At 52.5% G+C, this 25,568-nt stretch overlaps 3 protein-coding genes and 1 long non-coding RNA gene across 4 annotated transcripts; all 4 read right to left on the bottom strand.

The window, feature by feature from the left end:
* Nucleotides 1–3,055: 3,055 nt before the first annotated feature.
* On the bottom strand, nt 3,056–4,449 carry TNP2 (transition protein 2). Its single transcript, XM_047839141.1, has 2 exons — nt 4,052–4,449; nt 3,056–3,220 (listed from the first exon to the last, which is right to left on the bottom strand). Exons 1-2 carry the CDS (start codon nt 4,386–4,388, stop codon nt 3,204–3,206), a joined length of 354 nt encoding a protein of 117 aa, XP_047695097.1. The 5' UTR covers nt 4,389–4,449; the 3' UTR covers nt 3,056–3,203.
* A 3,293-nt stretch (nt 4,450–7,742) lies between these two features.
* PRM3 (protamine 3) lies at nt 7,743–8,376 on the bottom strand. The gene is made up of 2 exons (XM_047839140.1): nt 8,305–8,376; nt 7,743–8,147 (listed from the first exon to the last, which is right to left on the bottom strand). Exons 1-2 carry the CDS (start codon nt 8,354–8,356, stop codon nt 7,813–7,815), a joined length of 387 nt encoding a protein of 128 aa, XP_047695096.1. The 5' UTR covers nt 8,357–8,376; the 3' UTR covers nt 7,743–7,812.
* A 753-nt stretch (nt 8,377–9,129) lies between these two features.
* PRM2 (protamine 2) lies at nt 9,130–9,898 on the bottom strand. Its single transcript, XM_047839142.1, has 2 exons — nt 9,520–9,898; nt 9,130–9,347 (listed from the first exon to the last, which is right to left on the bottom strand). The coding sequence occupies exons 1-2, from the start codon at nt 9,776–9,778 to the stop codon at nt 9,304–9,306; spliced, it is 303 nt and encodes a 100-aa protein (XP_047695098.1). The 5' UTR covers nt 9,779–9,898; the 3' UTR covers nt 9,130–9,303.
* Nucleotides 9,899–11,448: 1,550 nt separating this feature from the next.
* LOC125154627 (uncharacterized) lies at nt 11,449–12,111 on the bottom strand. Its single transcript, XR_007147862.1, has 2 exons — nt 11,741–12,111; nt 11,449–11,641 (listed from the first exon to the last, which is right to left on the bottom strand). It is a non-coding gene; the product is annotated as an uncharacterized LOC125154627 (long non-coding RNA).
* Nucleotides 12,112–25,568: the final 13,457 nt, after the last annotated feature.

Below are 25,568 nucleotides of genomic sequence, written 5' to 3'. Positions count from 1 at the left end.
CCTGGACCTCCCTGGGCCTCCTCTCGGCACACGTGTGAGAAACACCTTGCGCGCTTCAAAGGTTAATAGACGCCGCCTGATTTGTCTGCCAGCGTGCGTGACCACCATCACGCCCTCAGCAGCCACAGCCAACCGTCCCTGCTTCGTTTACCCTCACCAGCACTTATTACCCATCCTTTGCCATTTTTGCCCATGCAGTGGGCACACAGGTGGCATCTCACTGTTGCCTTAATGCCTGCTCCTTTTCTTAACCGAGTCAACGTATGTGCACTGAGCTCCTGATAGGCCCCCGGGCTGGGTGCTGGGGATACAGCAGTTAAGAGCAGGGGGCCCCTTGGACCTCTTAGCAAAGCACAAGAGGCAAATAAGGCTCAGAGAGGTTAAGAGCCAGGCCCAGGGTCGTCCAGCGAGGGAGTGAGGGCGCTGGGAATTGAATCTGGGTCTGTACGGGTACAGAGTTTGAGTATTTTTCCTCCTGAATTGTACTCAGACGGGGCGTCTCAACCCAGGATGTGCCCCAGGACTGCTGGGACCCCCGAGCGACCCCCGGGGCCCGTAGGAATGGCAGCCCCACCACGGGCGAGGCCGTGTCCCAGCATTTCTCAGGCTACTCCGCACCCCCAATATCCCACCCAAATGAAATCTCTCAAGCGGAAAGGCAAGACATGTTGCCTTCAGAATCTGCACGACCTTCCCAGTGGCTGAACAAAGCGGCTGTTTCTGTTTCCTGAATTTGGGTTTCCAGCGGACCTGCCCCCGAACTGTTGCCTCCCCACCCGAAACCAAGCAAGTAAAAGAATGAGCCTGTGGTTTGCTGTTTTTCCTCTTGTCATCGGTGTCTGCGCCAGAGGGGGGCCGTGTGCCTGTGAGTGCCTGCTGGCATGTGAAGAGGTGTGTGTGTGTGTGTGTGTGTGTGTGTGTGTGTGTGTGTGTGCGCGCGCGCGCGCGCGCGCGCGTGCGCACGTGCTGAGGAGTTCATATGTAAACCTAACTCTCTCCGCAAGGGCGAGTCCTTTGTCTATGTGACTGGTCATCTGTGTGTGTGTGTGTGTGTGTGTGTGTGTGTGGTTGTGAAACTTTTTGCTGAGTGTTGGAAACATGGGAACATGTGACCCAGTCTATCTGCTTCCCAGTTCACTTTCTCTTATTATAGAGATTGTGTCTCCACAATAGATCTCCTGCCTTCAGTGATCATGTCATAAAAGGACACTGCCCAGGGAATAGGGAGGTCCTTTGGTGAGTGGGACTTAAAGTCCCTGACCTCATCTTCTGACCCTCTGTCTCCACCTGCTCCCTTAAAATGTGCTCCCCAGAAGGGCTCCCCAAACTCTTTTGCCCTGAGGTGTCCGTGACTATCATGGCATCCTCTGGCCTTACATTTTTAATAGGAAACCGGGTGGTTTGGGACAAAACATAAGCGTCTGATCTCACACCTGCCTTCCTGCAGACCTTATCAAACCATTTTACCTCTGAGTCTCAGCTTCTTCATCTATAACATGGGAGCGGTAATGTCTCCTGCCTTAGGTGTGTGGATTCAGTGGAAACATTTATGTCAAAGCATCTGGCACCTCATAGGTGCTCAGTAAATGGTAATTTCCCCAGCCCGCCCGGGCCCTCCCCACATCCTCTCATAGGTACGTGGTGCCAACCTGGAACATCTCCCTGCTGTGGGGAGGACAGGGGCCCAGGAAGTACACACTGTGTACCTGACCCTGTACCGGATGCTTGTATTGCATTATCTCAGGGAACATCCCCACCCCTTCCAGGTAACTCCTCGGGAGATGAGACCAGGGCACAGAGAGGGGAAATGACTCTCTAAAGCCACACAGCAGAGATCTGAGGGGGGACCTTCGGGGTCCTGCCACTGTCCCGCAAAAGTCAGCCTTGCTGTAATTGACATACAGTGTGATGGCACTTTCATGAAGTCGCCACCGCTGTAAGGCCCCCTCCTGGTTCCTTTCCGTCTACTGCAGACTCCCCGATCACTTCCACGCCTGACCCGTCTCCACATGTTCCCCTCGGTTCCGTTAGCCCAGATGCCAAGTGAAACACAAAAGGGAATCCCAAGCTTCCATGTGCCCAGCGCTGTGCTGGGTACTTTCCCAGGCAGTGACTGGGCTGTTGGACTGTGAAGGGAGAAATGATTACCCGGTTAGACGTGGAGCGGGGTGGTCTCGGAGGAACTTGGGTCTGACCCTAAGCCACTTGTGGTCATTTACATGGGGCCCTAACCATTCCCACCATCTGGTACTTCATCTGCCTTATTACTTTTGCAAAGGCTCCTTCAGTGCAAACTATGTGCAAAGTGTGAGGCCTGCGTGCCCCTTCACACCCTCGACACCTCCAGAGGAGGAGACTGATTCCAGATGGCTGTTCCCTCTGTGCCGGCTCGTCTGTTCCCTGTAGCTCCGTCTCCACTTGGCAGCGAGCACGGGACCCTGTTAAGACCCTCCTGTGACTTGAACGGCCAGGCTCCCGGTGCAAACCCCCGCAGGACCTGGCCCCCACCTGGCACTGCCCCACCACCTGCACACACTCTTCCTTTGGCCCAGAATGTTCTGGACGGGGCCCTGTGTGTCCTCTGTGTTCCCAGAGCCCAGCACAGCCCCAGAACGTACCTGGGCCCTTAGCTAAGTTGTGGAGCGTCACCAGCAGGGAAACGGGAGCCAGGGTTCAAACTCGGGGTGCTCTGGACTTCGAAATGCACATTCCCGACCCCTCCCCTCGCCTGTCTCCTGCCACTCTTGTGTGCTGGCTACGGCACGTGGGTCACATGAACATGTGGGCCTGTGGGCATCTCGGGTGTGTGTGCACCGAGGTGGGAGGTACAGGGCCGAGGAGGGCTCCGCCCGTCTGCTTCTCAGCTTCCTGGCGTGTCCAGCCCGCCTTAGTTTCTGCTCCTGTGCTCGCGTTGGTTCGCACACTTCCGCGAGGTCCCGGCGCGAGCCACGCCCCTGCTCCTTACAGGGCCTCTTCCTTCTTTGAGCTTCCAAGCCAGGCCCCCCCCCCCAACCACGTGCCCCCTCTCGTGAAACCAAGACACCAACTCCAGGAATGGTCATCCAGCGTACAAGCTTTAATCAACATTGCATAGAAATCACTGTAATAATGCGTTCCCGCAAAAAGTTTGACTTCCTTCTAGTGCGCGATGGCATTTCTCATTTGGGTACAGCCGATGCAGGAACAAGCCATGGGGTGCTGTCTCAGTTGTATTTCCGCCCTGAGGGACGGGAAGGGGAGAGGACCTTTAACTGGGAATGCGTCGCTGCCTCCTTTGGATTTTGGACTGCTCACCGGCAACTAAATACGGGGGGTGTGGGTGGAGCTTATTAGACTGTCAACCCCCTTTTGCCTTCTGTGAATGCGCCCATTTGTCCCACTTATCACCCAACCATCCATGAATTCACCCAGTCCCTTTATTACCCAACGTCCTTTCACTAAACTGGATCCAGGCTACCCATTCAGTCTGTCCGTCCAAACGTCTTCCTCCCACGGTGCAGTCAGGCTTCCAGTTGACCAGCCAGTTCATCTACCCTTTTATCCATCCACTCATCTGCTCGTCTACCCACCTAGCCCATCATCAGCCATTTCGCCTTTCTTTCCGCAGCTGTCGAACTACGCCCAACCCATTCACCATCCATTCACCAGTCATGGGACGGGGGGGGGGGGACGGGGGTGCCGTCTATCCCTCGCTCCCTCCGTCCACTCAGCCACCTAACCTTGGTCACCCAACCCTCTGTGGACCAACCTTCTAATGAGCGGTTTACCCAGCCAGCCTCACATCCACCCATCTAGCTAACCCACAGTCTGGCCCCCCTGCCCATCATCCCACTCTGTTTGAAGAGCTAGTCCATCAGCGCGTCACCTGTACGACCGCCCTAGTCTCCTCGCCTTGGCCACCCTTGCCTGTGGTTCCTCTGTGCTCTGGCTTAGAGGCTGCTGCCTTTACCTCGCTCCCCCTAAGGTCCAGCGGGGCTGCTCTCCCTCGTCTGGGGTCGGAGAGGGGGGAGGGGAGGGTCCTGTGGCCCTTCCCCACCTGCTTGAAAGGTACCTGAGTTCCGCCTCTTTGTTTTATACACCCGCGGGCTCCTCTTGGCCGCCTTCCTCTTTTTCACCTTTCCTCCCGAATTCCTTCTGTTCTTGGGGTAGCTGCAGGAACGAGTGGTGGGTCGCGGGGGGCAGCGGTGGGAGCGCATGCTGTGTTTCTGGTGCCTCGGCGGGGGGCTGGGGTCTGGACTCTGGCTCTGGTGGCCAGTTGGGCTGTGGCCGGAGCTCCGGCTCCGGCTCCGGCTCCGGCCGCAGCACTGGCTGCAGGTGTGGCTTTGGGGCCGAGAGTTGCCGTGGGGCTGGGTGTGGGTGATGGGAAGGCTCTGCGTCTTGGTGTCCATGGGAGGCCACGCTTGGAGGGGCAGAGGCCTCCTCCTTCTCCTCTCGCAGCACGCCCGGCTTTACAGAGGCCCCGGCAGCCCCTGCTTATATAATTGGGGCTGATTGTGATGGCACAGGCCACCGGGGTGTGACAGATGTGGCCAGGCTGGGACAAAGCCCCTGCCCCTTGCCTTCACCCCAGGGCGGGGTCGCTTTCAGGGGCGCTCTGGGAGAGTCCCATCTGTTGGCTAAAAGTAGGGGCCCTTGGGGCGCCTAGGTGGCTCAGTCGGTTAAGCGTCCGACTCTTGGTTTCGGCTCAGGTCATGATTTCACAGTCCGTGGGGTCGAGCCCCACATCGGGCTCTGCGCTGACAGCACGGAGCCTGCTTGGGATTCTCTCCCTCCCTCTCTCTCTGCCCTTCCCCCACTCACGCTGTCTCCGTCTCTCTCAAAAATAAACAAAATTTCAAAAAAAAGCGGTAGGGACCCTGGGGTCGGATGGAGCTGGGTCCATATCCCTGATCTGCTGCTTGCTTTCCTCTGGCTTTTGAAGAATACCGATCTCCCGGGACGTCAGATGAATTAGAGAATCTACGTCCGGTGGTTGGCTCCGGGCCAGCCCCCAGAAGGACCTCCATACCCGCTGTCTAAGCATCCCCAGTGCGCTTCCGTATTCCCCCCACGCAGCGTGGAAGTCAGGAGCACCTCTCTGACCCTGGTGCAGTTGGCTGGCCTCGTGGGCGGCCCATCGGGTGGATGACTAGTGCACAGCCAGACGGGCGGGTGGGCAGACGTCGAGTCGACTGGATGGCTTACCGCACGGCGGGTAAGAGTCACCGGATGGACTGATGGGTGGTCTGCCTGGTGAGCTCACCTCCCCAGCCATGTTTCAAGCCGGGGGATTTAGAACCTGGTTCAAACGCCGGTTTGGGCTTATGTCCGATCTTGGGTAGCGTGTTTTGGTTTTCAAGGCTCGGTTTCCTCATCTAACAAAGGGATGTCTTTCCTTCCTTCGCCGCATTCTTGTGAGCCTGACTGCGGGGTCGCCTTGAGAGCCTGCCTCTCCTGACTCCCTGCTCCTCACCCTGCTCCCCTCCTCGATGGTGGAGCCCCGCCATCCAGTTGGAATCACCACCCTGGCCCGGCTCAGACCTCCCAGCTCCTAGAGCGGAAAGCCGGTCCCTGCGTTTGCACACAGCCCCGTCGGAGCTCGCTCGTCCGTTCGATGCTCCGTCCGCAGCCGCCTGCCTCTCCCCACACCTTGGCCGATGCCCGTGGGCTTTGCTCTTGGCCGCTCAGCCTGTAGCTCCCATTCCCTGCTGCCACGCCCCACGCTCTGTCCTCCCCGCCCCCAGCAGCCCCCCCAGCCAACCCCCGCTTCTCTCTGTTGGTCATGCACAGCTTTGCCTCTCGTTGTGAGGCTTTGCTACCACCTGCTTTTGTCGCAGGTTATTACTAAGCATGTCCCGTCAGTCGTGGCGAAAGCCGCTCTCGTCTACTGAGCGCTTCCTGTGTGGCTGGCCTCCGGGCCCCACGTTTTCTGTAGGCAGCCCTGCCCTCCAGCCTCCCAGGGACGCTGTGCAGTAGACTGAATGCTGGCCCCCCTGCAAAGATATGTCTACGTCCTAACCCCTGGAACCTGTCGTGGATCTTTGCAGATGTAAGTAAATTAAGGATCTTGAGGGCATCCTGGATTATCCAGGTGGGCCCCAAATCCAGTGACAAGTGTCGTTATGAGAGAGACGAGACACAGGGAGAAAAACCAGGTGGGGGCAGAGCCCATGAGGGTACTTGACCACAAGCCAAGGAAGTCCTGGGGCCCCTGTGTGCCGGACGAGGCAGGAAGGACACCCCGGAGGGGGTGTGACCTTGTTGACACCTTAATTTCATGCCTCTGGCCTCCAGACTATGAGAGAATAAATCTCCATTGTCTGAAGCCACCAAATCCGTAATAATTTATTATGGCAGCCCTAAGAAACTAATGCACCCTGGAAGGTGGGTGTCTCATTATTATATTTAACAAAGGGGAAACGGGCTCAGAGAGGTTGAGAGACCAGCCCAGAGTCCCACAGCTCATCAGTGGCCGAGCCAGGATTCCAGTCCAGGTCTGGCCCCTTCTAGTCCTGCCTTTCAGTCACGGAGGGCCCGCGTGGCCCTCTCTGTCCTGAGGGCTCTGCTTGTGTGAGCTCAGTGGGGCTGGTTGGGTTCTCAGTGCTGGGCCACTGTCTCTGGACTGTCTCCCCCATCCTCCCCTCTCCCTACTCTCCTCCCCCCTTCCCTCCCCGCTCCTGCCTCCCCTCCACTGCTGACTCCCCACTTCCCGGCCCTCCAGTACTTAGTGAGATAGAGTCTGTGTTTTATTCAACTCAGGGCCCATCAAGCCTGGCATGGTGCCTGGTATGCAGCAGAGGCTCGACGGGGATGTTTGCGGGCAGATGACTGGGCAGGCGGACCTATGGGGCGTGGACAGAGGGACGGAACCGGCTCACCGAGTTCCTTGGTCGGGGCATGGAGTTGGGGGCCCTGGACAGCAGGGTCTCTTCCTCCCGACATCACATGCCCTCTGCCTGCTCCGGGCCTCAGCGGTGGCCTCCCCTTCGAGTAAGTCAGGGCCTCTCCTCGCACTGAGAATCTTCTGGAAATACTGTCTGCCTCGCACCCCTGTCTCCAGCAGCCCCCACCAGGATCCTTCTTGGGCCCAGGAGCCTGGTGCTCGGGGGACCGAGGGAAGGGGGTGAGACCTCACTGGTTATTTCTTTTGGCAAGAGCAGGGTTAAGAGAGCCAGGGCAAGAGTGGCAACAGACGCGTTCCAATGCTTCTTGAAGGCCAGAGTAAGGGCCCGGGTCTGCGTCTGGATCTGGCACCTTCTCTGGGCTCCCACTGCCCATTGCTGTGATGGGAGCATTGGCAGCTGGACCCCTTAATGAAGGCAGAAGTGAGCCTTTGGCAGCGGGGAGCACAGGTGGTCACCCTGACTTCAGCAGCATCAGTGGCTGAGGACTGGAGGCCCCTCCATGTGCTCTGACCCCAGAACCGGGGCCAGGGTGGCCAGAGGCAGCCACCGTGACCCCAGCGACATTTCCGACAGACCTGGCCGGCTTCCAGTCCTGGCTACCACTTTTCCTACTCGCCGAGGCAGGGGAGGGTGGTTGAGAAGCCACGGGGGCGTGGGCCTCCTGAGAACTTCCAGCTGGACACCAGGAACAGGGGTCCCTGACCCCTGCTCTTCCCCGTCCCTACCCACACGCACACAAGGGCACACGCTCGCACAGACACACACACACACACACACACACACACACACACACACACACGGCACTGCAGGCGTGGGGTTGGAGAGACCAGAGAGGCGAAGTCCTTGGGAGACTTTTTATTGACTCTTTTCGGAAAGTTCTTCTCGCCGGAACAGTGGTGGGAACCTCTTCCTGGGTCACCGTCGTGGGTCAGGAGTGCGTCTGCTTGGGCTCGGGGCTCTGCTGGGCCGCAGGCTCTTCTTCCGCACCCTCCTTCTCCTGCCGCTCGTCCTCTATCAGCAGCAGCTTGCCCTGCACTGGGAGCTCCTCCTCGTCCTCCTCCTCTTCCACCTCCTCGTCGTCCTCCTCCTCTCCCCCCTCTTCTCCCTCCCCCTCGGACGACAAGGAGAAGTTATCCTGACTCACGCAGGCCACGAGCTTCTTCATGGGGGATTCGTAGCTCCGGCTGTGGCCAGTGCTGAGCTTGGCACAGCGGGAACCCATTGCCCGCGTTGGCTGCCTCTCCAGACCGGGAGGGAAGGCCACTGGAGATGGGGGGAGTGGAGGGGCTGTGAGGACAGTAGGCAGGGCGCTGACATCACAAAGGGGCCCCTGGAGCCCTGCCCCCCGCCCTCGGACAGCCGAGTCTGGGCTGACACCTGTCTCAGACCTCAGCCACCAGCAGCCCCCTCGAGGTCCCACCACCTATAGGCCAGGACGGAGTCAGAGTTCCAGGCCGGCCACCTTGCCTCATTTGTGCTGGCAAAAGTCCCCCTTTTAGCTGGGATGACAGTTGGGGATAGAATTTCCAGAAGCAGGAGAACACATAGGCTCCCCTCCCCACATTCCAGAAGTACCCAGCCCCAGAGAGCCGTTGACATTATGTGAGGATGGGTCAGAGTAGTGGTTCCTTTGGGGGGCAGTTGGCATGAGGGAGGAGAGAGGCTGGAAATGTCTGGTTCCTTGACCTGGCGGTGGAGGCGGGGGGGGGGGAGGGGAGCGATGGGGAGGGCTGCACAGGTGTACTTATAACTTGTGCCCTGTGTATAAGCTGTACTTCTGGGAGACTAGAAGTTTTCCTGTTTGTGGTCACAAGTCTTTGTACACGTGCCCATAGCACACGATTTCAGCACGGGGTGTAGGGGAGGGGGGTGAGGAGTCATTTCTGAGCACTTTTCCTTTTTCTGCTCCGGAGGGAGCACAGCCCTGACGACAGGGATTTAAGAGTTCAAGGGGCGCCTGGGCGGCTCAGTCGGTGAAGCATCCGACTTTGGCTCAGGTCACAATCGCACGGTCAGTGAGTTCGAGCCCCTCCCCCGCACGTGCTGTGTCTCTCTCACAAAATTAAAAAAGATTTCCGGTGGCCCCCAAGGCCTCCCTCAGTCCAGCGCCTCTTGCTGGAGCATGCCAGACCTGCTTCCCATTCCCCAGCCACCCAGCACACCCTTGCCCACTCTGGGTAATGGGAGGATACCGTTTATTTTGTTCACTTTTTGTATCTGTGCCTGAGGGAGACTGGACAGCAAATTTATTATCTCAAGCTTTATTTGACAGATGACTTTGGTGCATTTCAGTCAAGATGTTGTGGGCTGGCAAGGAGCATCCAACGTCAGGGGATTGCTTTGGTCTCACCGGGTGGTTCTTTGGCGGGTGACTTTTCCTTGATTTCCATCCAGGGGTGTGTGATGGACCCCGGAAGGTTTAGTGTCGCCTCTGGCACCTCCTTGTCCTGACCCTTCTGTGGCCTTTGGGAAAAGAGTCCTGGTTACAGGGCTCTGGGGACAGGACTCGGGTGTCACGGGGTGGGGTCCCAGGGCCACCCTGGGTGGGTCAGGAGTGGGGCTGGGGGGGGGGGTGCCTCCCGGGGGTGGGGTTCCCGTGCCAGCCTGGGCGCATCAGGGGCGAGACTGGCCACACCTCCGGTCCTGGACCTGCAGGCACCTCGCTGGCGCCTTCTCCTTTGGCAGGAGCGTCTCCTCCTCCTGCAGGCCCTGTACCGCCGCCTTTGGGAAGAGCGCCTGTGTCTGTAGCAGGAGTCTTTGTGGGTCCTCTGGTCCACCTGGATGTCCTCTGCGTTCACCGCCTGCTCCTGCTCCTTGTCCTGGCACTCATGCTGGCCGTGCTCCTGCCCCTGCTGTGGGTGTCCGCTCGGACTCCTCCTGCAGCATCGGACCATGGTCCCGGGGCAGGTGGCTTAGGCTGAGGGCACGGCTGGCCTTGGGGGTAGGGGAGGAGGGTTGAGGCCTGCCCGCCTGCTCTTGCCGTCAATGTTGGTCTGGTCTGCCGGCCGCTCTTTGCGGGCTTATATATAAAGGGGCCCCCCCTTTATGACTTGGCGGCCCCACCCTACCATTGTTCCCACGCTGGCCAGTCCCTTCACAGCCGGCAGGGCCACCCCCTTGCCTTGCCTAAAAAATGTGTGTGGGTCCCTCAGGCCACAGGAACAGTGCTAACATTTTGTACAAATCCATCTCAGTTGGGTGTCATTCTCACCCACTCGTTCCTGAAGCTTCCTCCCCACCCTGGGGCTGTGCCGCGATCAGGGGTTTTGAATGGGTTGTTACTGCATTCATTTACTTTCCAATTCCCGCTTCCCATAAAGAGGTGACGTGGCTTGCTCTAGGTCGCTCTGCAAATACGGGGCAAGGCTGGGCATCAGTCTGTGCCCTTGGCCTTCCACCCCCTTCCCACCCCAGGCGGTGCTCCCCTCCAGCCCAGGTGGTGCTCCCCTCCGCCTGTGCCATCTTCCTTTCTCCTGGGCCTCACTGTCCTTTGGATCCCAGTAAAATCCAGAACGTGGGAGCAACTGTCCGACCTCTAACCCTGTGGACGTCACCTTAGGTGCAGGGGGACTTTCTGGCTGGGTCCCGTGTGGGAATGCGGGTGGCTTCTAGGAGCTGGGAAAGATGAGGGAACTGGTTCTTCTCCCCTGGAGCCTCCAGAAAACCCAATTCAAGATAATAAATTTGCGTTTTAAGCAATGAAGTTTGTGGGGATTTGTTAACAGCGGCTATTTAGGAAACCAGTACAGAGGGCTTGATCCCACCCTAGTATTCATATGCTGTTTAGTGCCGCCCTAAGTGTAAATGCCCCGGGATGTGAGGGGGTGTTATGCGTCCAGCCGTCCTGCCATCCTGCCCGTATACAGTCAGATACGCGGGGTCAGGCAAGCGGGTTCAGTCCCATTCTGTGTCCTTACCTGAAAAGACCGGGTCATTTATGCCCATCTTGCAGTGTGAGCCCCAGACGTGATGAATGTATGGTTTTCAATAAAGGGAAGTCACGGCCACGACATTTCTGCGGTCACTTTCTCACCGAGCTCCCTGAGACTGACGAAATGCCCTGGGCTTTGCCGGGATCTGACTGAGCCAAGCAGACTCAGTCTCCCAACCCATCGTGAACAATGTCCACATCTCACTGGGGTTTTAAGCCCCCGGTGCATCATGTGGGTTGAGGGGGCAAGAGGAGCCGGGCAAGATTCCTCGTGCCCTGAACTAGGGAGACATTCAGTGCTGTCTCGGCAGCATTGTTCTCAAACAGAAGACACCTGGGCACTTGGGGTGTAGTGAAACCTTGAGCAGGAGCTGCATTTCCCCGGCTGTCCGGGGGCAGGGCAGGGAGCAAGTCCAGAGCCAGGGAGAGGCCCTCCTACGCCAGCAGGACCCGCCCCCGTCCCCGTCCCCGGTGGGACTCACAAAGGGCCGGCCGGCGCGGGAGCAGATTATGGTGGTGACCGGGGCGGAACAGAGAGCTTGGAGCCAGATCCAGTGACCGCCGCTCGTGTCCCCTCTTCCCGGCCTCCCCCCCCGTCAAGACAGAGAGACGAGGGCGCGATTCTTTTTTTTGTTTTCAACATTTATTGACAGGTGGCATTGTTCGTTAGCAGGCTCCTGTTCAGGTCATGGTGCTGGTGGCATGTTCAGAGGCGGCAGGTCGGTCTTGACTGGCTGGTAGAATTCCGGGCAGGAGTGGCGGACCGGTACCCCGTGCGTGGATCATCTTCTCCTACACCTGCCCACCCTGTAGCGGCGGGAACACACTGCGGAGGGAACCGGGGAGGGGCAGTTTCAGCGGGGCGGTGGGACCCCCGGCCCAGCCGCACTCACCCCCCACCCCGCCCCGGGGCGCGCCCCTTCACCTCTCTTCCTCGGCCTCCTACAACATCGCCTCCTTCGTCTGCGGCATCGGCGTCTGCGGCGACGGCACCTGCTCCTGCTGTGGCTGCGGCAGCATCTGTATCTGGCCATGGCTCTAGATGGATCCGGCCGGGATGCTCAGAGCAGGGGGTCTATCTTGGTCGAGCCAGCCAACCTGTGAGCAGGTGGAACTTGGTGGGCTGTGAGCCGGGGGCCCGGCTTGTGAGCCTCTTATAGACACAGGGGGGGCCCCTGGGCATTGTGAGGGCACAGAGGCCTTGACCTCACAGACCCTGCCTGAGCTGTCCTGATCGCGTCCATATATGGGCATGTGGGAGGCCCTTGGTGAGGGCAGGGTGGGGCCCGGCCAGGCCCGGCGCCCTGACCCAACCCCAGGTCACCGGCCGAGGGGAGACAAGAGGACTTCTCTGTCGGGGGCACTCAGTCAGTCAGTCAACAACCAAAAAAATTATTGGACACCTAGTATGTTTTCGATTCTGGGCTAGGCCCTGGCATACCGCGATAAATAAGGCAGACGTGTTGCTGCCTAATCGACTTTATCCTCTAACTGGGCAACCTGAAGGAACCGCACGGAATAATTAAGATTGTGGAAAATGCTGAGAAGGGAAACCCGAGGTTTTTTTTTACAAGGGTATAGGTTGGGGGGAAGCCGACCTCAGGGAGGAGATAGGAAAGCTGCCCAGGGGTTTGCTGGTAAAGCGAATTGCTGAAGGGTGAGTCAGGGTCGGGGGAGGGAAAAGCATGTCGGGAGCGGGAACAGCAGCTGTGAGGTCCAGAGGCAGCGCACGGCGTGGGTTCCATTGATATGAAGGGTCCAGAAGAGCGACATCCATAAACACACAAGTCCATCAGTGGTTACTTGGCACCAGGGAACCATTGAGGGCTGCCTGGTGGGCACAGGGCTTCCTTTTGGGTGACGAAAATGTTTTGGAACTCGGTGGTGGTGGTTACATGACAGTGTGAACACGCGAAGTGTCCCTGGATCACTTTTTTTAGAGTTGATTTATGTTGAGAGAGAGAGAGAGAGAAAGGGAGAGCACGGGTGGGGGGTGTACAGAGAGAGAAGGAGAGAGAACCCCAAGGAGGCGCCGGGCCATCAGCACAGAGCCAGATGCAGGGCTCCAGCTCACGAAACCATGAGATCATGACGCGAGCCAGGATCAAGAGCCAGACACTTAATTGACTGAGCCACCCAGGCCAGGCCCCCCTGAGCCACTTTAAGATGGTGAATTTGGGGACACCGGGGTGGCCCTGTCCGTTCAACATCCGACTCCTGATCTCGGCTGGGGCCTTGATCTCAGGGTCACGAGTTCAGCCCGCGTTGGGCTCCGTGCTGGGGGTGGAACCTACTTACAACACAAACCAAAACATATGGTGGTGAATTTTATAGCACGTGAATTTCACCTCGATTGAAAAAAGGAAAGTCCAGAGGCTGAGAGGTGCTTGCCAAGTGTATGGAATTGAAGGAGACCCCCGTGGGTGGGGCGGAGAGCGCGGGCGAGGTTGGCAAGACAGGGCCAGCCCACTCTGAGCTTTGTGTGATCTTTCCTGCGACCTGCATGAGTTTGAGGGATAAAGAGGGTAGCCATTAGCATTAGATTTGGTTAGTTATAACCGAAAACCAATGTACCTGACTTCTGGATGTGAGTTTTACATTTTACTTAAGAAGTTAGAAGTGCTGGGGCACCTGGGTGGCTCAGTCGGTTGAGCGCCCGACTTCGGCTCAGGTCATGATCTCGCGGTCTGTGAGTTCGAGCCCTGCATCGGGCTCTGTGCTGACAGCTCAGAGCCTGGAGCCTGCTTTAGACTCTGTGTCTCCTTCTCTCTCTCTGACCCTCCCCCACTCATGCTCTGTCTCTCTCTGTCTCAAAAATAAATAAACATTAAAAAAAAAAAAGTCAGAGGTTGTTGGGCCGATCGTGTCCTTGTTTTGGGGATTCACAGACTGGAACATTTGGGCATGAGGGGCACTGTTTCGCCAGATGCTCTCAAGTGATTCAGAAAAATAGCAGTAGCGATGGACAGGTATCTACATGGGGAAAGAGGGAGAGCGTGTAGTGGGGTAAATGGAATAGAATGTTAACCCTTGACCAGTCTGGGTGAAGGGGCGTTCTTTGTATGGTTTTTGCAACTTTTCCGGAACTTTGAAATTATTTCAAAATCAATTACTAAAACTATTTTTTAAAACAAAAGGAAGAGGGCCCGGGAGGAAGGCCTCCCCCTTTCCAAAGGGCCTTGGGCTTCTTTTATCTTTGGCTCTGCCCTCAACAAGTGCTTTCCGTTCCCAAGGTTGCCTCTTAGTCCAAAGCCAGGGCCACCGTGGACAGTTGTGCATTTTGTGTACTGCTCAAAGCCCTCAAAGGGATTGAATGGGGACCGAAATCCAGCCCGTGCTCTGCTTGCCAAGCCAGGCCCAGCACACACAGGCAGGCTTCTGCCCACAGGAGCTGTTTTCTAATTGCTCACAGTAGAAGTCTTTTTTCTAATTCGAACAAAAGCACACTCAGGGCTAGCCTCAGCCCTGCTGGAAATTCACCCATATCCACTGTCCAAGCAAGAGGGAAGAAGAGGAGGGGGACAAAAGGAGTCGTTACTCTATAAAGAGCTTTCCCAGACACCCCACCCAGCAACTTCCCTTCTGATCATTTGTCTTACTTCAAGAGCATCCTGCCCCTGCAGATAAAGCTGGGTTCTTCGGAGGGAGAGACGGGCCAGTAGATAGTTAGTGCATTTTGCTCCAGAGGGGGTGCAGCCAGAAACTTCCAGAACCCTACTCCCCAACCCACAAGGTGGGAAAACCATGAATTAGAAGCTAAAGTCCACCAAATAACTAAGAGGGCTACACCTGGCACGAAGGGAGTTCACAGTACCGTTTCATTCAATGATTCATGTATAGATCTGATTAAAAAAATTTATTTTTAACATTTATTTTTGAGAGACAGAGAGAGACGGAGTGGGGGAAGGGCAAAGAGAGAGAGGGAGACACAGAATCCGAAGCAGGCTCCAGGCTCTGAGCTGTCAGCACAGAGCCCGACGCGGGACTCGAACTCACGGACTGCGAGATCCTGACCTGAGCCGAAGTCAGACGCTTAACCGACTGAGCCACCCAGGCGCCCCTGGGAGAGTCCTCTTGAGGAGGTGATGTTTGAGCCGAGGGCTGAGTGATAAGGAACCAGCTGTGCCAACATCTGTGCAGTGTGGGTGTCCCTTTGGGGAGGGGGCCGGTGGCTCTGTAGCACACAGTCGTTCAGGGCTGCGGGCTGAGCTCAGCCTTCTTGGACACGCAGCGTGGAGGGCGTCCTGACCTCTGTGTCTGGCCCCCGCACACAGGGAGAGAGCGTAGAGGAGGCTCCTCTGTTTCTAACTGCCTTGGCCCGGGAGTGACTCCCTCCACTTCTGTCCCCACGCCATGGGGGAGCTGACCATGTGGCCTGTGGGGCGCAAGGCAGGCCTGGGGGTCGAGTCGGGGGGCTGCTGCAGGAAGGGGAGTGGAAGGGGACGACGATTCTTTAGTGTCCCCCTCTCCCTCTGTCGCAGGGCTGGAGGGACGCGGCGGCTGGCGGTGGGCAGGGTGACTGGCAGGAAGCTCATGCACAGGGTCTAAGAAGCGCCACTCTGAGGAGGGGACGTGTGAGCGGAGACTTAACCGGGGGGTCCGCTGGTTTGAAGGCCTGGCAGCGGGACAGGAAAAGCTTGGGACGGAAAGAAAGCCTTCGGGTTTAGCCGCGGAGACCCTGCGTGAATCAGATCACTGTACAAATAGGTCGTAAGGCCGGGGAAAGGAGGTGGGCCCCTGGGGCTCCTCTGGATCTGAAATGTTGGGGGTTTGTTCGAGCAGCTGGCTGTTACCCTGTGGAACGTCGCGCTTGCCGCTAGCCGGTACTCGCCGCGTTTGCTCTTTATCTCCAGGTAGGACACAAGTTCCGGGAGGTCGGGAACTGAGTTTTGTTCACCGTGACAAGCCTCCTACTGTGAGTGACCGGGCACACAGAAGAAACCCAAACATTTGTTGAAGAAGTGAACGATAAATGGGTGCTTTTAGGATAAAAGTCTTTGTCATTTTCCTAACATGAAACACACGTGGTGTCATCGTGTGACGTTTGAAATGTCGCACACCCTCTCCCTGCCCGCCCCACATCTGCCATCTCAAACACGCTGAATCTCAGCAGGACGTCCGGGAGCATCCCTTCAGGTGCTGTCCTGTCCCACCCCCACCCCCCAGCCCCCGCCATCTGTGATGTCACAGTGGCCACCCATGGCCGCCTTGATTGAGGGCAGAGTCACCAGGGAGGGGAAGGCGGGCATGGGGGGTATCACACCCACCGCTGCCTTAGGGAGGGGCGGAGCCAGCTGATTCTGGGGACAGTCAGGGCAATGTGGCAGTCAGGTGACTCCTTATCAATGTGCCATTGCACTTATAATTCTGCCGCCGGGGGTCTGTCCTGCAGAAGCGTGCTCACAAGGGTGCGGCTTGCAGGGAGAAAATTAGCAATAACTTAAAGTCCGTCTTAAGGAAATGGTGGCTGAGTTGCTACATTCGTGTTGCAGAACAGCTCATGGCCGTTCAGGTAGAGGAGCCCGGTAGGTGACCTTGATGCAAAAGGAAATCCAGAGTCTTATCGACAGTGACCAAATTCCTGGAATGCGAGGCGTCATCTCACGTCCGTAGAAAAATTTAAAATAAGTGTTTGCGTAGGGGTAGGGAACAGTCCAGAATATAATTCACAGACTTAGCATTTGGGGGGGGGGGTGTGGAATTATGGTAAGTTTCACTTTCTATTTTATCAGTTTTTGTATTGCTTGGAATTTATGAACCTAAGGGCATTGCTGAATGTTGAGTCATTTCCATGATCAGGACAAAATAATGGGAAACGGTACCCATTTCCGTATTGTCTGAGCAGTTGTTATGTGCCGTGGTCCCACCATTTAGCTGTGAGGTTATTTATTTTTTCTTTAATAAGCTTTTTCTGTTGGGAAAAGTCGGAGAGTGGGTTACCTTTTCCATATACCTCTCACCCAGTTTACCCCACCATTGGCATTTAAAAAAAAATTGTTTTATTCATTTTGAGAGGGGGTGGGTAGGGAAGGGCAGAGAGAGAGGGAGAGAGAGAGGGAGGGGGGAGAGAGAGAATCCCAAGGAAGCCCCACACCATCAGCATGGAGCCTCACGAGGGCTTGAACTCATGAACGTGGAGATCACGACCTGAGCCAAAATCAAGCGTTAGAGGCTTAGTGACCCTGGGATCTCTTCTTATAAGGGCACGAATCCCATGCATGGGGTCTCCACCCTCATGACCTAGTTGACTGCCCAAGTCCCCACCTCCTAACACCATCCCATTGGGGGTGAGGCTTCAATGTATGAATTGGGGTGGGGCACACAGACATGCAATCTATTACGAGTAAAGCGGCTTTTTACATTCTCGCATAAAGTCTTTGTGTGAACACATGTATTTTATACCTGGAAGTCCGCACCCTTTGACCCCCTTCCACCATCGCCCCCGCCGCCAATCTGTGTCCAGAAGCTTGTCTTTTTGTTTTTTCTAGATTTCACACATAAGTGAGATCATATGGCATTTGTCTTTCTCTGACTTACGTCACTTAGCATTATGTCCTCGGGGTCCATCCACGTTGTCACAAATGGCAAGATTCCGTTCTTTTTTCTACACTGAATACACCACATCGTCTTTGCCCATTTATGAACGCTTTCTGTCCGTATCTTGGCTCCCGTAAATAATGCTTCAGCGAACGTGATGACGGTTCCATCATCATCATGGATGGATGGCTACGCCAGCCAGCACTCCCACCTGCTGAGCGCAGGCGTCCCTTTGGTCTACACCCTCGCCAACACCCGTTGTCTCTCGTCTGTCCAACACTAGCCATTCGGACTGGGGCGAGGCTGCAGGTCCCCGTGGTTCCGATGTGCATTTCCTTGACGAGGGGTGAGGCCAACTCATCTCCCCCGGGCCCGTTGGCCATCTGCGTGCGTGTCTTCTCCGGAAAAATATCTGTTCCCATCTTCTCTGGGGCAGAAGCCCTGATCAGACGTTTATCCATTCTTTAGAAGGAGCAGGGCTGGTGGAAGGGGCCACCCACAGCTCACTCCATCCAGCCGAGTGGCACAAGTTCTTTTCAGTAGGCGTGTCCTTTTTTGTTTAGGTAACAAAAATCTTGTTCGTCTCTACCCTTCAAGGTTCTTTTGGCTGACTTAAACTGACATGAGACAGATCAACAGGAGAAAATAAAATTTAGTTATACATATATGCAGGGGCCCCATAAGAACAGGAGGCCCACGGGCCGTCAGGCAATCCAGGCTTATACGGCATGTAGAGCCCTCGTTCATACTATGTTGTAGTTGTCTGTGGGGACAGCTCCCTTCCCACAGCAGGTCTTCTGTCTGAATTCTTTTAGACAGTTAGGGGGATGGTCAGAGTTTCTTCCTGAGCCTTCTGTTTCTTAAAAATAATTGGCCTAGGGGCACCTAGGGTGGTTCAGTAGGTTAAGCATCTGACTTCGGCTCAGGTCACGATCTCGTGGTTCACGAGTCCAAGCCACACGTCGGGCTCTGTGCTGACAGCTCGGAGCCTGGAGCCCGCTTCTGATTCTGTGTCTCCCTCTCTCTCCGCTCCTCTCCTGCTTATGCTCTGTCTCTTAAAAATAAATAAGCATTAAAAAAAAAAAAATCAGCCTACAATAACCCGCATGCCGAAATGACACAGTTTGGGGCGGCCGATTTTACTCTCCTACAGTCCCACTTTTGAAACTTCTCCAAGAAACGTCACTGTCCAGAAGTTGAGTTGGCAGATAGTTTTATCTCAACAAACCAGTCTCAGTCCTGACGTTCAGTCAGTTCAGACTCATTTCAGGAGGCAGTGTGCCCAAGTTAGGCCTGTGGTTCAAGTAACCAGATGTGAAACACGAGGCATTTCTGGGGTGCCTGGGTGGCTCGGTCAGTTGAGCATCCAGCTCTTGGTTTTGGCTCAGGTCATGATCTCACGGTTAAGATCGAGCCCCATGTCACGCTCTGCACACGGATAGCAAGGAGCCTGCTTGGGGTTCTCTTCTCTCCCTCTCTCTCTGCCCCTCCCTCACTCATGTTTGTTCTCTCTCTCTCTCTCTCTCTCTCTCAAAAAAGTGAATAAAAAAAATTTTAAAGAGGCATTTTTATGCAAAGAAAAAGAAAAACAATGGTTAATGATTGGAACAAATTAGAAACCCAGTTTCTGAGTTCAGAGGGCAGCGAGTTGAGATCTGTAGTTGCCCAGCTGGAAGCATCCTTAGATGTTGTGAAGGCAGACAGGGGCAATCTGATAGAGTTTCCTGATCTACAGTTCGAATCTAGCTCAGGATGTTTCTGAGCGGCCAAACCACATGTGGTACAAAGATTATACATACATGAGCCGTCGTGGTGATTTCTTTCAAGTTTACATCAAGTTGTTCATATCCAGGTTGTGGGGCTTTAGGAAAAGGGGCAGTTTAGTTGCCCGTGACTCCAGCTCAGAAGAGCAAGAGAAAAATTGAAAAGGTTAGTGTGGAGAGTTGTAGCCAGACAATGGAAGAAACTAGAAGAATTCACGATCTAGTCTAGTTTACAACAAACAGTATTAGAATTTAGTATCCACAAACGTGTGCTATTGCAGCATGTGGTTTTTACTTTTCCTCTGTACGGTCACCTTCATTTCTACCAAATGTAGCCAAATCAGACGGATTCGTTTGCAAATTAAGTCATTTCAGTAAACATGGCTCGGTCTTTTGCGTAAGTGCAGGAGGAATAGCAATTAATCATATGGGCTCTTTTATTTGTTTATTTTTTTAAGTTTATTTATTTTGAAACAGAGAGCACGCAATCAGGGGAGGGGCAGAGAGAGAGGAAGAGAGAGAGAATCCCAAGCAGTAGTCCCTGTCCTGCCAGTGCAGAGCCCGACTCGGGGCCAAACCCACGAACTGCAATATCATGGCCTGAGCCAAAACCAAGAGTCTGACGCATGACCCACTGAGCCACCCAGGTGCCCCTGGGATCTTTTAAATCTGCTTTGCTGGAACTTTTCATAGGGAATCTCAGAGGGAACTTTCAAAAGCCTCTTGGGGCCAGAAGCCAAGCCGAATACCGTCCATCATACTTTGCCTGCAGTACCTATAGATTTGGGTTAATTGCTCCACTCTTGAGGTCTCCGAAATATCCTGAGGTTCCTGTACCTGAAGTGCCATTCTTTGCTTACGTCCCAAGGCTGCTGGGAACCCTGTAAGCAAGGTACCAGGCTAATAATTTCCAAGGGGCTTGATTGGCTCCATAAAGTCAACCTTAGTTCCTTAAAGCTGTTCATACCTGAGTCTACGCATGCCTCTGTCACATGCGACATTCCAGTCAAAGCCTTGGTGATATAACCAATGTTTCCGGTGTTGTCCTGTTACAAGGGAAGTGGATTCTTATCAAACTTATGCAAATAAACATATGGCCATGAAAATACGAGAACACTCATGGAGAGTTTCCAAATTCTGGAGAGACCAAGTCAGGAGAGAACGCGAAATGTTTCAGTTCTCCTTACAAAAGTGTCGTTGATCAAATCGCTCTAAGTCGGAACAAGCTTAAGAGGAAAGATCTCTTTACCTCCGGAAAACAAAAGATTAAAGAATCAGCAACATTTCAAACAAAAAGTCATACAAATTACAATCTTCCCTCTCTGTTTATTCAAGTCCCACGTAATTCTTGTTGTGCTTGGAATCCAGTTTCCCCGTTCATTCTGGGAATGTTTACCAAGTTCAGTTTTATGATTTTGAAGTTACCAGAAACCTGTATTCTAGAGTCTTTCTCATGAATTCCTTTAAGATGAAGCATTTCTGCAGGAACATTTGTGTAAAAGCATCTGAGTAAAAGGACTGTCTGCAAATGTGAAAGACTTAAAAATTGCTTGGTGAAGGTCTGATTAGAGCTCATTACAATGCAATTGACAAGGAACTTGGGTTATTTCTGTGACAGACAATGTTTTGAGATAATAATTAGAATTATGAGTGATAGCACTGTAGCAGGGCATACCAAAATTCTTAGGAATTTTATTTAATTTGTAGAACATTTATATTAAAAATATGCACCCATACAGGGGCGCCTGGGTGGCTCAGTCGGTTAAGCGTCCGACTTCGGCTCGGGTCACAATCTCGCGGTCCGTGAGTTCGAGCTCCGCGTCAAGCTCTGTGCTGACAGCTCAGAGCCCGGAGCCTGCTTCCGATTCTGTGTCTCCCTCTCTCTCTGACCCTCCCCCGTTCATGCTCTGTCTCTCTCTGTCTCAAAAATAAATAAACATTAAAAGATTTTTTTTTTAAATATGCACCCATACAATATAATCTAAGGCTTATCATCCCTTATTTGATGTGTTTCCCACCTCATTTAACTTATCACATAAGCCTAATTAACTTGTTATCTGTCTTTTATAAGGAGAGGGAACAAATCTTTTATAGTTTTTCAGGGACACTCTGAAAAATCCCATAGTTATTTTGAGGTCAAAAAGACCTCATTTTGCGGGTGCCTGGGTGGCTCAGTTGGTTAAGCCTCTGACTCTTGATTTCAGCTCACGTCACGATCTCACGGTTTATGAGTTCAAGCCCTGTGTCAGGCTCACACTGATGGTACAGAGCCCACTTGGGATTCTCTCTCTCTCCCTTACTCTCTGCCTTCCCCCACTCACACTCTCTCTCTCTGTCTCTCTCAAAATTAATAATCAACTTAAAAAAAAAAGACTTTATTTAGGATTTGAGTTTGGGGAAGTTTGTCCAAACTATCAAGAAAGTTTTAAAACACTGTCAAATAAGCTCATAGGTTCCTGTGAAATGATACTTAATTATCCCCCTAACCCTGGTGACAAAGACTTTGCAGGCAAATACAAAAAGTTAAAATGGATGGCAAAAGGAAAAGCTTAGCTCTTTTAACGACGAGAAGATTCAGTTTTCCTAAGTCATCAAAGACCTGTTTTTAAGACAACATGTAGCCCAGGACCTTATTTTGATAAAACACAATTTTTATTTTCTAGGCAGATCACTTTAAGGGCAAAGAAAAACCCCTTCATAATCTCTTATTATTAAGAGCAGATCACCAGTCCAAGAAAACCACATTTTAATCATGTACCCACTTAATTTTGACATTAAAACTGTTTACTTAATTACATTTATTCCAACCTTAGCTATATGTAGATTTGTCCCCCCAAGACCCAAAGACCTTACATAAGTTTTTTTCCCCAAAGATTCATTTTCCATAAACCTTCTGCAACTTCCTTTTTTACATTCAGACTTTGCCATGTCCCTTTTCTCATAAACAGTTTTACTTTAGAACAAATTTACTTGTTTTAAAAAGATTTTATGTTTATATATTTTTTTAATGTTTATTTATTTTTGAGACAGAGAGACAGAGCATGAACAGGGGAGGGTCAGAGAGAGAGGGAGACACAGAATCTGAAACAGGCTCCGGGCTCCGAGCTGTCAGCACAGAGCCCGATGCGGGGCTCGAACCCACGGACCGCGAGATCATGACCTGAGCTGAAGTCAGACGCTCAACCGACTGAGCCACCCAGGCACCCCAAAAAGATTTTATGTTTAAGTAATCTCTATACCCACCATGGGACTTGAACCCACAACTCTGAGATCAAGAGTTGCACGTTCTACCGACTGAGCCAAAGAAGCTCCCCAAATTTACTTTCTTTTTCCTTCGCAAAAACATCTCCTTATCTCATACCTTTTCTTACCCAAAACCTGTCCAATTTTCCTTGTATATAGAGATACATTTCTCAGTATGTGTAGTAGTTTCCATCATGTATATTAGAATCCTTAACTCATAGAAACTTTAATGTGTAGCAACAATGAAATAGTGAGCCTTTGTGAACTGTTACGCCAGGGTTCTTTAGATTGGCCAATTCATGAATCCGTTTCATAATTTCTAGAAATGTATGCTTCTTCAGAGTACAGTCTTTCAACACGACCTGGGTGTGTTTTACCAATAGACCCAGATATATTTAGTTTTTCTGTAATCATCAAAAAAAAAAAAAAAAAAAAAAAAAAGAGAGAAGGAAAGAAATCAGAATTCAGCTGAGTAAATTTTGAAGATCTAATCGGCAGGATTCATGAATCAAGTAACACCCCATGTAGCAAATAGAGAGCTCTGAGGAGCTGTAGAAAATAGAAGATTTTTATAGGCAGAGGGGGCAGACATCAACATGCCATTTGAAAAATCTTATTTGGAGGGGCGCCCAGGTGGCTCAGTCGGTTGGGCGTCCGACTTCGGCTCAGGTCATGATCTGTGAGTTCGAGCCCCGCGTCGGGCTCTGTGCTGATGGCTCGGAGCCTGGAGCTGCTTCGGATTCTGTGTCTCCCTCTCTCTGCCCCTCCCCCCCCACTCATTCTCTCTCTCTCTCTCTCTCTCTCTCTCTCTCTCTCTCTGTCAAAAATAAACATTAAAAAAATTTTTTTTAATCTTATTGGGAAATGGGGGGTGCCTGGGTGGCTCAGTAGGCTAAGCATCCAACTTTGGCTCAGGTTGGGCCTCCGACTCTTGATTTCAGCTCAGGTCATGATCTCACGGTTCATGGGTTAGAGCCTCGAGTCGGGCTCTGTGCTGACAGCTCAGACCCTGGAACCTGCTTCTGATTCTGTGTCTCCCTCTCTCTCTGCCCCTTCCCACTCGCACTCTGTCTCTCTCTGTCTCTCTCTCTCAAAAAAAAAAAAAAAAAAAAGAATAAACATTAAAAAAATTTTTTTAATAATTAAAAAATAAATAAGTAAAAAAAATCTTACTTGGAAATGATCTAGATACTTAAAACTAAATTTAACTTAACTCATTTAATTCAACCTAGCACAACTTTAAAGCTTGAGGTTACCAAAAAATTTTGGAAGCCATTTTTAAGTAAACCTACCATAAAGCATAATTTTTGCTTACGAAGTTCACCTAAAAAGTCTTGTCTTGCTTACATCTGTCTAAACCATCTCCCGATGATTATGTTTAGATTACCCACGAAAACTTCATGAGACATTAGACAGAATCAGCCACCATCATTATTTTTCCCTGACAGATTTTGCAACAGTCATGACATAAACTTATTTGATTAGCAAACCCAGGTGTGATATGTGTCTATGTTATATTCAATGTTGATAACTCTAAGGCATATCTGTGTTCATTAAACCAAACTTAAACCAGCTTTTATTTACCAAAAATTATCCCAAATTATGTGAATGTGAAACACGGTTAGGTTCGTTTCTGTTATATGTCTGGGATTTAGAAATGCTTCATTTATAAGTGCCCAATTTTCAGCCGGTTAAATAGAGCTCCTTTACAAGTTAATTTCGGCGATACCATCTGGAGATCAAAAAATAACATATCTTCTCCTGTACCCACATAGACCTCCATATAGACAGAGATCTTGTAGCTTGAGTAAAACAATAGAAAACTCACTAGTTTGTACATAACAGTTGGAATATATCAAGTTGACTCACTCAGATGGCTGAGGTCTTTTACCATTTGTGGAGAAGACCTTTAAGATTTGTATTTGTCCCTGAAAGTAAATATTAAGCAGCCTGTGGTCTAGAGTCTGAGCAAGAGAACCCTTCTCACAGTTTGTCTATTGGAAAGGCCTCTTAAAGACCTTTTGCCTTTCATCTTAGGTGAGTGTGGGCACTCTTGTAGATACCTCCTGAAAGAATGCTAGTTTCTCCAAGAACGACTTTGGTTTCCGAAGGCCAATAATTAACAAGGCTCTTGAGATAAATAGGGCAGGTTTTAGGATTGGTAAAAAGCAATGGATGAACTTTCGATTAAGTCTTGGGTCTCCAAGCCAAACTAATGCCAAAGAGGTGTGCGCATGGGTGGGGGACGGTGTGGTGTGTTTTTGTTTGTTTGTTTTACAGACAATCTCATTTGCACAGAAATCTTCTTGGGGTGGCCAGGTGACTTAGGATCATCGTAACCTGTTCGGTGACCAGCTTATCCTAACACAGGAGTCTGAGTTAACTGGGAAGAACTCTAACCACACTTAAGTGCTGGAGCCCTGCCTGCCAATTTTGCAGTTTGGGCTTCTACGACATCCCTTAGTAACAGCCTCTACGTCAAGTGCACATGAACCCATAACAAAGTTGGTCTAAACAGACCCTGGTCTGGTTGGAACCGTGAGCTCCCTAGTCTGTGAGGCCAGGCAAACAGCAGGCTTTTAGGGCTTATGCCTGTGTTCTAGCCCATGGTCTTTCTTCCTGACGAACGATACAATAGACAGGGACAGACAGTGACCGTCTCTGGGAAGAAAGGGATCGATAAATACCAAGAGAGCTCATGACGAATTTTGACCAAAGCCAGTATATCCTAGGAACCAATTCCACAGATATTTTCTTCTGCTAATCTAAATTTAGATCAAGAAAAGGACTCTCAGCACTTTGGCGTCCATCGGACCCTGCAGGCAGAGATCTGGGAGACCGATGTGAGAAGAATTCTCACCGTCTGTGGGGATCTCCCAGCTGCTGCAGTCCCGGGACCAGCAGTGTCCAACTAGTCAAATGATTATCCTGCCCGCTATGCCAGCTGTTGGGGAGGAAAAATTTTCCACCTGCCTTCAGGGTTCTTTTGGCTGGTCTAAGAATTAGATTGATGTGGGGCGCCTGGGTGGCACAGTCGGTTAAGCGTCCGACTTCAGCCAGGTCACGATCTCGCGGTCCGTGAGTTCGAGCCCCGCGTCAGGCTCTGGGCTGATGGCTCAGAGCCTGGAGCCTGTTTCCGATTCTGTGTCTCCCTCTCTCTCTGCCCCTCCCCCGTTCATGCTCTGTCTCTCTCTGTCCCAAGGATAAATA

This window comes from Prionailurus viverrinus, chromosome E3 (assembly GCF_022837055.1).
Source record: "Prionailurus viverrinus isolate Anna chromosome E3, UM_Priviv_1.0, whole genome shotgun sequence".
Lineage (NCBI taxonomy): Eukaryota > Metazoa > Chordata > Mammalia > Carnivora > Felidae > Prionailurus > Prionailurus viverrinus.
The sequence above is the reverse complement of the archived record's forward strand: the minus strand, read 5'-3'. Positions and strand labels throughout refer to the sequence as shown.